This window comes from Amblyomma americanum, chromosome 10 (genome assembly GCF_052857255.1).
Source record: "Amblyomma americanum isolate KBUSLIRL-KWMA chromosome 10, ASM5285725v1, whole genome shotgun sequence".
NCBI classification, from domain to species: Eukaryota; Metazoa; Arthropoda; class Arachnida; order Ixodida; family Ixodidae; genus Amblyomma; species Amblyomma americanum.
Window position 1 is genome coordinate 35,394,985 of NC_135506.1, and position 12,875 is coordinate 35,407,859.

The following is a 12,875-nucleotide window of genomic DNA, read 5'->3' on the forward strand; positions in this document are numbered from 1 at the left end:
GCGCTCCTCGAGTACGAGCAATTGACACAAGGGCCTCCCCTATGGCTCCTGCGCGCCCCGACCTGCTGCCTCGGAGGTAGAGCGAGAGATCATTGTCATCGCGGGAAAGTGGAGCACACCCCTCTGTGCTGTGCAGCAGCTGGCCAGAACAGTCATGCACATGTAGCTCCAGGACCATCTCGTCGTGTACACCGACGGCTCAGTCGCCCGCGACACCTGCTCCCGCGCCGCCCTCAGCCGACTGAAATCTAACGACCCCGGTACCCCACTAGTGCGGGAAATTCGCTCGCGCATCGAGCGCCTCGCGCAGAGAGGATGCGCCGTGCGTACACAGTGAGTGCCCGGTCACTGCAGCATCACAGGCAGCGAAGGAGCTGACGACTTCGCGACCGCTCCGCATCAACTACCTGCTAGCGATCTGCCCCATGCGCAAGAGGACGTGCGTGCGACCATCCACGACTACTTCCGAAAGCAGCACCCCGACCCACGCAACGCAGGAAGTGAGCGCATTGACAGCATCACCAGCTGTCGCGCACTTATCCTCCGCGCGCGCATTTGCTACGTGTGGCCCGGGGAACGACGGGAGCGTCACGGAATCGCGACGAGTGATGTGTGTGACGGCTGCGGTGCAGTGGAAACACTAGAACACCTGCTCCTTCACTGTGCCACGTTCGCCGATGCTCGTCGCGATATGCTTGCGACCTATAGGGCGCTAGGCATACTACCAGACTCCCTCAAGACGCTATTGTGGCCGCAGGGCAGTGAGCGCACTCGTGAGCGAACCTTGCTGAGCCTCTGTGCATTCCTCGAACACACAGGCTTGATGACCTGTCTGATCTCCGCCAGGTAGTTACACGCAGTGACCGAACGCTCCGCGAGTTCTACCTTGAACGATTAATAACTGGACACCCCACTCCAGTTGTAGCCAACACAGTGATGTGCGCGTGTGTTTCAATTCCTCCAACATGAACTAATCACGCGCACAACCTGGACACATTTATTATTGTGTAAATAGTTTGTATATATTACTTCTCCCCCTATCCTCACTTCCTGTCCCCTCACCTCTTTCATTTCATTTCTCTATTCAGCCTGCTATTTCCGCTGCCCCAGCTCAGGCGCTTCAGTATGGATGGCGATGCCGGGGCTACTAAAAATCTTTTCGTTCATTTTTACTATTATTTTAATAAAGAAACCACTACCACCCCACGAAACTGCTCGGCTGCCAACCCGAAAAACGCGGGTTTGATTACGGCCGCTGCGATAGAATTTAGACGGATCCGAAAAGCCAGAGGCCGATGTACTTTGCGTTGTCAGTGCACGTTATTGAACTCCAGGCGTCGAAATTTCCGAAACCCTCTACTACGGCGTTCCTAATAGCCTAAGCCACTTTGGGACGTTAAACGCTTTAAAACCAAGCTATTTCAGGGCGTCACCAGTAGAAATGGTTCAGCAATAGACGACCAGTGCTTTGTGTCGATCTCTTGCACCTCAGTAACACCATACCGGCTAACAGCAACTACGTTTCCGGACCAAGGACCTCAGAAACACAATCGGAACTGGACACGCACTCTAAAAATCAAGCGAAGCTTCGTGCTAATTGCAGCACTCACCTTTCCGTGGCTGTCACCGAGACTACCCTGGGTGCTGTGCGGGAAGACGTGAATGTGGGTACACCCGTTGTCCATCGATGAGATGAAGTCGAATTCAGAACACTGCAGCGAAGAACATCGACCACCATAATAGTTTGAAGCCCATCGACGACTGAACCATGAACAAAACCAATGTTCGCCAAGAACCGGCGTCGATCTCGCACATGCCTCGCGCTTGCCCCGTGTTCCAATAAGGGTCGCGAGCACACCTCCTCTTCCTTTTAATACACGAATGCGGTGCACGTGCAGGCGGAAGAGCACGAGCACAAACCAGCATTTGCACACACACGGGCGCCTTAGCGTTCCGCGTCCATCGAAACGCAGCTGCTGCAGCGGCTGGGTTTCGATGGAGGCGAAACGCTAAGTTGCCCGTGTGCTCTGCGATGTGAGCGCACGTTAAAGATCCCCAGGTGGTGGAAATTATTCCGGAGCCCTCCACTACGCCACCTCTTTTTCCTTTCTTCTTTCACTCGCTTCCTTTATTCCTTCACATACAATGCGGATCAGGTGTCAGACTAACAATGAGAGAGATATTGCGTAATTTCTTTTCCCCAAAAACCCGCCGCGGTGGCCGAGTGGTAAGGGCGCTCGGCTACTGATCCTGAGTTCCCGGTTTCGAATACGACCGCTGCGGCTGCGTTTTATGGAGGAAAAACGCTAAGGCGCCCGTGCCCTATGCGATGTCAGTGCAAGTTAGATCCCCAGGTAGTCGAAATTATTCCTGAGCCCTCCACTACGCCCCCTCTTTTTATTGCGAAAGCAATACTGCTCGAGGTTTCCGCTCTTGGCCGTCGTCCCGGAGAATCCACCATTGACCTTTGGCGTGACATATGTGTGACGTAATACCAGCTGTGGAAAAGCGGGGCCCCAACTCGGCTCGTCGCGACCGTCCCAGTGAATCCTCCATGCTGCAGCTGCGCGCCGCTGCCGCGAGGGGCGCTCGGCTGTACGTGACGTCATGCCAGCTGTGGAAAAGTGGCCCCCCCCAACTCGGCTCGTCGCCGTCGTCCCAGCGAATCCTACACGGTATGTCGGATGATGCGTATAAGGTGAAGCTGCAATGATGTGCTGCAGCTAAGAAGCGGCGGCGTGCGGAAGAAACATTAAGAGCGGCAACAACGTTTAGCTAAACGGCGTGCATTTGTAGTCGTTATGGGGAGCGCGAGAGAGATGCAACAGCGACAGAACGAAGCCAGGAAGAGACACCGCGCTCAAGAGACGCCAGAAGAACGCGCCGCAAGACTCGAGAAGCGTCGTAACGCAGATGCGGCTAGAAGAAGTGACACCTCCCTTAGTGACTCTTCAACTGCGGAAGAGACCACTCTGAATTTTCGAGAGCGTCGGAATGAGACGCAGCGTAGACGACGTGCCAAGGAAACGAAGCTTTCGCAATTCAACTAGGGTTAACCAGAGCTAAACCACAGCCAATTTTTTTTTCTTTCTTCTTTCACTCACTCCTTTATCTCTTCCCTTACGGCGCGGTTCAGGTGTACAACGATATATGAGGCAGATACTGTGCCATTTCCTTTCCCCAAAACCCAATTATTATTATTACTACTAGAAGTACTTTCACGCAAAAATTCTTTTTGAAAATTGGTTTTTGGGGAAAGCAAATGGCGCAGTTTCTGTCTTCCCATCTCGGCCAACACCTGAACCGCGCAGTAAGCAAGGAATAAAGGATAGGCTGAAAAAAGAAATGAAGAGGTGCCATCTTGGAGGGTTGCGGAATAATTTCGGCCACCTGAAGATCTTTAACCCGGGTTTGAACGCGACCGCGGCGGCTGCGTTTTTATGGAGGAAAACCGCTAAGGCTCCCGTGTGCTGTGCGATGTCAGTGCTCGTTAAAGATCTCCAGGTGGTCGAAATTATTTCGGAGCCCTCCACTACGGCACCTCTTTCTTCATTTCTTCTTTCACTCCTCCTTATCCCTTCCCTTACGGCGCTGTTAAGGTGTCCAACGATATATGAGACAGATACTGCGCCATTTCCTTTCCCCCCAAAACCAATAAAAAAATCTTTATCCTGCACTGACATCGCACAGCACACAAGCGCCTTTGCTTTTCTCCTCCTATAGGAAAACGCTACCGGCGCGGTTCGGTTCGAACGCGGGTACTCCGGATCAGTAGCCGAGCGCCCTAACCACTGAGCCACCACTGCGGATCTAAAATACTTTTTAATACACCTGAGCCCTGCAGTAAGGGAAGGGTCAAAAGAAAAAAAAGGGGCTCCGGAATAATTTCGACCACCTGGGGATCTTTAACCTGCACTGACATCGCCCGGGCCCGTCAGAAATTTGGTATTAAAAAGCGAGAATACTTTTAATACCGAATAACTGACAGTGCACGTTAAAGATCCCCAGATCCCCAGGTGGTCGAAATTATTCCGGAGCCCTCCACTACGGCACCTCTTCTTTCCTTTCTGCTTCTTTCTTTCCCTCCTTTATCTCTTCCCTTACGGCACGGTTAAGGTGTCCACCGAGGTGAGACACTGCACCATTTCCTTTCTCAAAACCAATTTTCATTTTTATTTCCATGGATATCAGGTGGGTCACATGATGATGTGCACAGAACGTACTACATCTCATCACTTAAGAGCCGTCTTGTGCTACGTGTCTATTCCATACGCCGCACTAACACTACTTTTTCTACGGGTCTGGCAATGGAGCCTTGCGAGGGCTGTCTACGGCGAGGCAAAACGCTTACGGATGTTTGATTCTGCTGGCATTGCCAATGGAATAAATATTAGGACTCACTGTTCTGTCCACGCTCTCCCCTTGCTGCCGTCTGAAAGCTCAAAGCGCTGCTGTCGGCTCCGGGCGCTGTTGTAGTTGACACGTCAGGTGACCGCTTGTCATTCGTGGTAGCATAGGGGTCTGCGGCGCATCGTAGCTCACATAAAAGCCTTCCGCGACTTTTCACTTGAGCGGTTGCTTTTGTAGCTCACAAAACAACAAAGTGCTCAGCTGGCGGCGAGTCGGCGACAAAGCTACACACTTTCCACGTGCTCACGTTCGATTCGGGCTCGTGGGGCCATTGGATTGGAAAAGGTTTATTATCGGCTTGAGCTATAAACTGGCAGCGATCTCTTCGGCTCTTGTCACCACCTGTACGTGGGTTTCCAGGTCGGAGCTGAGCAACAAGGTCTACCACCGGCTCGGGGGCGCGAACCGCTTGAGCGATATTGGTGAGGGATATCTCGGACAGTCCCAGATGTGATCTACGGTGGCTTTGCCGCCGCATTTGCAGCACTCCGGCTTAAATCTATCCGGGTACACATGACTTAGGACAGTTGGATTTAGGGAGAGCTTTATGGCAGACCATACAGACGAGGGTATGATGATCCTAAACAACGTCGTGGGGCCAGCTCAGTTTCTTTCTCTTCTTTCCTCGACCACGGCCCTCTTTATCGGTCTTCAATCTTCAGAAATGAAATGAAAATCATGCGACATATGGAATTAAAAATTATGCATATTACGCGCTGCTCGTACAGATTCATAAAAAACACACGCGTTGGAATGCAAGAAAAAACACTTTTTTATTCACGGGATGAAATGCTTGGTAAATGAGTCTTTTGCCTCAAGTTGGCGGTCGTCTGACGAGGTTTATGCAACACTTGCGGATCTCTACTTTCCAGCATGACATTTTAGTGGAATCTTATAGCAGCAATCCGAACATTAAAATCACCTTGCGTCGGATATCTGCTAATGCTGGGATCAGGGGAATTCTAGAGAAGGGTAGTTGGTGCTTACTTTCTACGACACAGATTGACACAGCGCAACGGAACGAGGACGAGAAGAAACACGAAACTCAGGAATCCATCCGCCTTTATTGGCCACCCATCTCGCCGACACGCTCCGCGTCGCCTCTGCGCGGAGTCGCAATTTCGTCCAGGAACAGGTATCGCCTGATGGCGCTCCAGGCGAACTCTCCCAACGTGTCCAGCTGCGGGCGGCCGTCCTCGCGAGGAAAGCAGACCACGCTCCGCTGGACCACGCCGGCCACCCGCATGAAATCGTCCAAGCTACGAAGGCCCGCGGCAGCAGCCCGAATCATCCAGGTCGCCTCGGCGTCGCTCACTGAAGCCAGCTCGGCGACGCGCCCTGGCAAAGCGACGTGGCCACGAACTCGTTCCAAGGCCTCGGCAGCGTACCTGCGGTCATCGTAGGCGTCAGTGCTACAGAGTGCTCTTCCACCATTTCCCGAATGGCTAGTCAGAACTGAGAGCGCCAGATTAGTAGGGCACTTCTTTGAGGCACGTTTGTTGCCATTTGGAGATTTCCTCTCAAGAATCCGCTGGTCACTACGCGTTGGACACTGACAACAGTAACTGCTTTCCGTGCAAACATGCTCTTCGGTGCGGTCGCCATCGATGACAATTCGAAATTGCATTGAAGAATTCTTTTGCCAATAGAAGCTCTCATCTCTCAATGTGGGGCTTCATTGCATGGACCTTTGGAGGCGTGAACGTATGCCAATATCAATAGTGTATCAAAATTCATCATCATAATCAGCATAAGCACGCCCACTGCAGGGCACAGGTCTCTCGCATGTCTCTCAAATTAAACCTGTTTTTTGCCAGCTGCGGCCTCCGTTTCCCCGCTAACTTCTTAATCTCATCCGCCCAATTAACTTTTTGCCGCCCCCTACTACGCATGCGTTCTCTTGGAATTTACTTCGTTACGCTTAAGGACCAGCGCTTATCTTGACTAAACATTACATGCCGCGCCCAAGCCAATTTCTTCCTTTTGACTTCGACTAAGATGTCATTAACCCGCGTTTGTTCCCTCAACTGCTACGCCCACTTCCGGTCTCTTAACATCACACGTACCATTTTTAATGTGATCCCTTTTCTTTAGCCTCCATGTTTCTGCCTCGTAGGTGAGTGCCGGTAAGATACAGCTGTTGTATACTTTTCACTTGAGGAATACTGCTTAACTGCCATTCATGATCTGAGAGTACCTGTCATATGGGCTGCACGGCATTCTTATTCTAGTTACTTCCCTCTCATGGTCAAGATTGGCGGTCACTTTACCTACCCTAAGGAACGCATTCCCCGACCACTTCCAGCAACTCGCAGCCAATTGTGAACTGCTGTTCCCTTGCTAGGCTGTTGGACATTATTTTGGTTTTCTTGCATGGTAATTTTTATACCCACCGTAGTGCTCTGCCTGTCTAACTCATCGACCATGCTTTAAAAACTTAGGGAGATGCAAAGACGGAATACACCTTCCATTTGTAAAGTGCATTGGAAGCCCCGTAACGACGTCCAAGGTCCTCACCCTTGCTTCATATATCTGTCGAAGCCGCAAATAATTCCGCGTTAAGCATTGACAACAGCAGGTGCTTTGATGTTGCTCTGTGCGGCACTTGCATCTGATAGTCAATGCGACTGATTACGTCCCTTTAGAGAGCCACATACGTGCGTTGCGCTTACCGGTCGCGTCGCTCGCCGATCACAAATTGAGCAGCTCGGGTGACCAAAGCGGAGTTCTGGCGAGCCATGTCTTGCAGAGCGAACAGGTCCTTGCGGAATTCTCTGTCTATGGTGGCCACCACAGCGACGCTAGTTGAATGCACACCGACAACCACTTACTACTACAATTTTCAAAGCGAAAGCTTTGCTCCCCACCGCAGCTTCTTCGCTGAGTGCGCAATACGCGCAGTGTACAAGCGTTTGAGCTTGTACTGATGAGAAACAGCGTGAAAGCTATGACGTAATTCAGCCGCCGCCACCGCCGAAACCGAGCGTTCGCCTCTTTCTATAGGCCATCGTCGTTCAATGTCTTCATTTGCGTTGGCGTCGACAACGTTCTAGGCCGATAATTTTGAGGAAAGTAAAAGAGCATAACTGGCTCCATCGAAACGCGGCTGCCACGGCTGAATTCGAAAAATATGAAAATTGGTTTTTGGGGAATGGAAATGGTGCAGTATTAAAATGAAATTTGGTTTTTGGGGAAAGGAAATAATAATAATAATAATTGGTTTTTGAGGAAAGGAAATGGCGCAGTATCTGTCTCATATATCGTTGGACACCTGAACCGCGCCGTGAGGGAAGGGATAAAGGAGGGAGTGAAAGAAGAAAGGAAGAATAGGTGCCGTAGTGGAGGGCTCCGGAATAATTTCGACCACCTGGGGATCTTTAACGTGCACTGACATCGCACAGCACACGGGCGCCTTAGCGTTTTTCCTCCATAAAAACGCAGCCGCCGCGGTCGGGTTCGAACCCGGGAACTCCGGATCAGTAGTCGAGCGCCCTAATAACGCAGTATCTGTCTCACATATCGGCGGACACCTGATTGTGCCGTAAGGGAAGGGATAACGGAGGGAGTGAAATAAGAAAGGAAGAAAGAGGTGCGGTAGCGGAGGACTCTGGAATAATTTCGACCACCTGGCGATCTTTAACATCCACTGACATTATACAGCAGACGGGTACCTTAGGAACTCCGGATCAGCAGCCTAGCGCGCTAACCACTCAGCCACCACGGCAGGTATGCGCAGTATCTGTCTCATATCGGCGGGCACCTGAACCACGCCGTCAGGAAACGGAGGAGAAAACCTTAGTTGTTGCACTGTATTAAATTGGGAATGGGAGGTGGGGATAGTTGTTGCGCTTGGTTGCAGTTCCTATTCCGGGACCCCATTGGTCGCGCTGCTGCCCGTGCTGTCTGGTCCAGGGCTCGCTGGGCCTCCAGGTACGAGCTGGACAGGGTCGCCTCGCAGCCCTCCCTTGTTGACTGACTTATCACAGTTGTATGTGCACTGTACTGGCAGGCCCATAAATGTGGTCAGCATACTGCCCGCAGAATTTTCACCTGCCCGTGAATGTAGGGTCCATGTGTTCTATTATGACGGTATTTAAGAAAGGCCTGGTTTGTAGCAGTGTTTGTAGGGGTGTGCTATAAGCAGACGAAACCGCAGACACCTGTACATCACGCAAAACACTCATGAGACATGGAATATTGAGTGACCCGAAAGGCGCGGGTTTGATTTCGACTTCGGCGGTCGAATTGCGTTGGAGGCGAAATTCTTGAGGCCTGTCAGCTGGCGATTTCAGTGCACGTTAAAGAACCCCAGGTGGTCCAAAATATCTGGAGCCCTTCACTCAGTAGCCTCCGGCCGACTGCTTCTTTTTGGTGTAGGCTTTTATGGGGTGGCGGATATTTGAGTTGCGTTCCCCTGTGATAGTTTAGTTCCTAGGACGCAGAGCTTCGTAGACCACGAGTCGGAACGGAAACCGCTGGTCTCAACGCCTGATCGGTAGGCCTCGGGAATGAACGACTAATCTAAGAGCCACCTTGCATCACTGCCACCTAGAACACTGTTTTGTTCTCGTGACTGAAGGAAGAATGGAAATTCTGCCATGCCCACTGGCTCGTGCTGAGAAACAATCGCTGGCACGCGCAAACAGAGAGGATTTGAGAGAGACGCGCGAAGCCGGAACACTCTGACGTCGTTGTTGTTGTTAGCCTATCAGAAGATGGCACAACATTCTGACCAAGGCTTCAGTTCATATACCCCTTGCTTCGTCTTCTTTTCCTCCTAACCGGAATTTTTACTTATTCGACTTTTTTAAATGAAAACTGGTTTTCAGGAAAGGAAATGACGCAGTAACTGTCTCACTTAACTCGGTGGACACCCGAACCGCACTATAACGGAAGGTGGTGGGCGGTTACAACTTTACTGCCACAAAATGAAAGGGATTAGTTGGGGCGAGTGGGGGCGACCTCTTGAGCTCGTGTCGGTATGGGCAGAGTGTCGTCGGAGGGAGTTTGCTGGTGCATTTCCATAATATATGGTCTTGGATGTCGTGTGCCCCGTCACCGCAGTACGGGCATGCGGGGTCATATTCACTGTTCGTGATTAATCATAATCACTAGAGGCTAAGAACTGGCTTTGTTTGTAGGCGTCTGATTGTCGTGGCTTGCGCCCTGTGCAAGTCGGGGTGAGGTGCGCATCTAAGCTCACGGTAAAAAAAATACGAAAATTGTTTTTTGAGGAAAGGTGTCGGCGCAATATCTGTCTCAAATATCGGCGGATGCTTGAACAGCGCCGTAAGAGAAGGGATAAAGGGATAAGAAAGTAATCTCACAGCACACGGGGGCCTAAGCGTTTCGCCTCCATCGAAACGCAGCCGCCGCGATTGGGTTTGAACCCGGGAGCAGCTCCGGATCGGTAGCCGAGCGCCCTAACTACTGAGCCACTTGCGGCGGAGGCTAGCTCGCGATAAAAGTTTGTAATCTCCGCGTACGAGCGAGGCGCCTAGGCGGGGGCGTCCGTTCCAGAGAGGTCTCCTGTCCCCCGGTTGGTTAAAACCTCAGGCTAGATGGTCGGCCCTCTCTTTTCCGGAGTTACCAGCGTGAGCCAGAACCCATACCACATTGATGTGATCGAGAGTTCGGTTGCGCAGAATTCGCATTGCGAGCGCGCTTACAGCTTTTTGGCGAAATTTTGAATGGATCCGCGATGGCCAGTGCCTTACCTGCTTTCTCTGCCTCGCGTATTGAGCTAGCGTGAAAGGTTGTAGCGTTAACGCGGGCTAACTTGGAGTGACCTTACATGAAATGTATGCTTTTTATGTGTTGAGCTGCATCCACGTACACTGCTCGTGGTTCGTTCTTGTGCTATTTCTCAAAGGCCGGCGCCCTTGCTTTCCTGTGGGCGTCGTGTCTGCCTGGCAGCATGTTCGTGGCTACTGGCTTAACAGCTAGTCTACTAGTAATGTCGACTGATAAATGTGATCTTGCACATATCTTCTTTACGGGGTGGATGTGGAGTTTGTAGAGAATTAGGCGTCCCGCAGCAGTGAGCGACAAGCGGGTCACTTGTGCTGTCTTATGGGCTTCGATTAGCTCAACGAGCGTGTTAAAAAATCCCAACTACAGCAATCAATCTCAGTTGGCGTATGCCGGCAGGCCAACGGCCGAATTGTATGCTGTTTTAATAATGTCATTAAGTACCTTTTCGTCCCTGCGACGCAGACGATAGTACGGGAAGGCGTACGTAGGTGATTTAAGTTCTCATGCATGATTGCATGATCCTGCACAGGTCAGCTTCTGTCATGCCCCTGCGACATCGTGACAATGCGCCTCACCAGCCGCCTATGCGGTGCGCCGTGCCGCGTAGCCCGCAGATCGCTTCCGTGTTGTGAATGGGCAACTCAAAGGGTTCCCAAGGGTCGGGAGCTGCCTGTGAGGCTGAGATCGACTGCTGCAGTTGGGCGGGTCTAAGTGACAGGAGTTGCTTGCTGGCGGGGGTGTTTAGTTGTACGTGGGATGTATAGGCTGCCGGCACTGCGAGAGCGGGAATGATGCGCGTGTTGCTAATGGCTACAGTCAAAAGGTGGTGTGCTGATTGTAGTGGTCATGACTGCTCTTCGGTGCAGCTGTGTTTCGGAGGTAGTAGGTTTCTGTATCGATTTAGCCGGTGAACACGCCGTAAGGATAATGCGCAACGTCTCCTTTGGTCTTTGAAGAGCTTTATTTCACTCTGCGGAAGTTCGAACCCATCAAGTTTTTTGAATAGTACGCAGGGACGTGAAAATGGACCCCACGATTTCAGTTTGCTCGTTAGAAGCCCAGCAAATAAGAGGAACGAAAAACGTCGCCCAAGCTCAAGCACGCTCATGCATGTCGAAACCTGCCGGTCTAAATCAAGATCTTGATACCATTTCACCAAGACTGGCGAGAGGCCACGACAACCGTTGGACCATAGAAGCCGCGGCGCACTGTGCACTGTCATCCGCGTCAGCACCCAAGGGAAATTTTCTATCGCTGGTAAGTCCGACGCAGCAGAACGCCTTAAAGAAAAAAAGCCCTTTCGGCGACAATAACGCGCATGCGCAAGCGGCAGAAAGTGACGACATACGTGACGATTCCAGTCAGACCCCAGGCTCTCTTCAGCGCGAGTGGTCGCGCTATCCGTGCGCTTCGCAAACCGCACGTCTGGTAAGGCCGTCATTCTCGTCTGAGCCTCCGTGAGATGAGCACGCGTGTGCGCTTGGTCTTCGGCGCTAGCCACCGCTACAGGGCCGCCGTCACGTCACCATCTGGGGCGCCGGCGGCGTGTAATTTTTCGCCTGGCGGGGCAGAAACCTCACTGACATCACCGACATCGCTTGTCTGGATCATTGCCCGCCTTCCCATGGCACTCGGATATGTTTCCTACGACGTTCCTACAAGTTCTTCGCCTCATATCGGAGCTGCTGCAGTCGCGGTCGTCTGCGGTCGCCCTGGACTGCTTTGAGTGCGGAGGGTCTGCTCTATCTTGGCGGGTTGTTGTGGGCGGCCAGCTGCGTTTCCATGAACAGTGGAGCTTCGCGACTGCAGGGACCGAAAACTCCCTTCCTCGTGCTTGTGCTCCGCGGTCACCGCTGCATACGGCCGCGGTATTTTGTGCCATTTGCTGGATCCGTCACATTGGATTGCAGTTGGATTAACTTATCGAGCATGGTCACCGCTCTGCACGCTGCGCCGCGCTCTCCGCACCGCTCCTCCCCAACAACCAAGTCGCCAGTCAAGCCAGAACCCGCTGCTCCTGGTTGATGTGGAGTTGGGTGGCATTCCACGAGAACTTACTTTCGCCCTACTAGCGGCAGTGCTTCTGGACGTAACGTTGTGCCTTTTGCCAGTGGGTTGGCGTCGTCTTCACTGTCACTACTGAGATGCCTACAAGCCGTTACACTCACGACTGACCGCCGACGCCAAGGAACATACCTCCGAGCCAGGTCGCCGGCATCGAAGGTGAGTGCGAGGCAAAGCCTCGCGGCGAGGGTGACATGTGTCCGTGAAACCTGCTCTGTGCTGCTAGAGCAAATTCAAGGCTCACTTGCACTGTTTCCGCAAGCATTGGAATAATGACACAACCCACGCAGCATTTCAGAGGTTTCATGTTCCGTCACCATCGGGTTTTTTGTGCGTGACGGAAGCGCGTAGTGAGCTAGGACTCGCGGTGTATGCAGCTTTAGGCGTATAGGCTGGTCAGCTGTAGAGGGTTTAGATATGCGAGCCCACTGTCGCTTGCGTCACGTAACAAAAACCCGTTCCTAACGTCGTTGCGACAAAGCCACTATGTTCCCTTGAGCGACATGTGGTTTGTGGCCGTATACGGCGCTCGGAAATTCTCGCCAGCCTCATCCAGCAACTCTGAAGAACGGACACTGCCTTCGGTCTGCGGCACATCGTGTTTCCGCTGCAGCCAAGCTAGGTTCCATTTTACTTTTTTTTTTCAT

General features: G+C 52.1%; 1 protein-coding gene across 1 annotated transcript; it reads right to left on the minus strand.

The window, feature by feature from the left end:
- Positions 1–5,473: 5,473 nt before the first annotated feature.
- Positions 5,474–12,424, minus strand: LOC144108197 (uncharacterized). The gene is made up of 3 exons (XM_077641476.1): positions 12,333–12,424; positions 7,083–7,211; positions 5,474–5,798 (listed from the first exon to the last, which is right to left on the minus strand). The coding sequence occupies exons 1-3, from the start codon at positions 12,422–12,424 to the stop codon at positions 5,474–5,476; spliced, it is 546 nt and encodes a 181-aa protein (XP_077497602.1).
- Between the last annotated feature and the right edge of the window lie 451 nt (positions 12,425–12,875).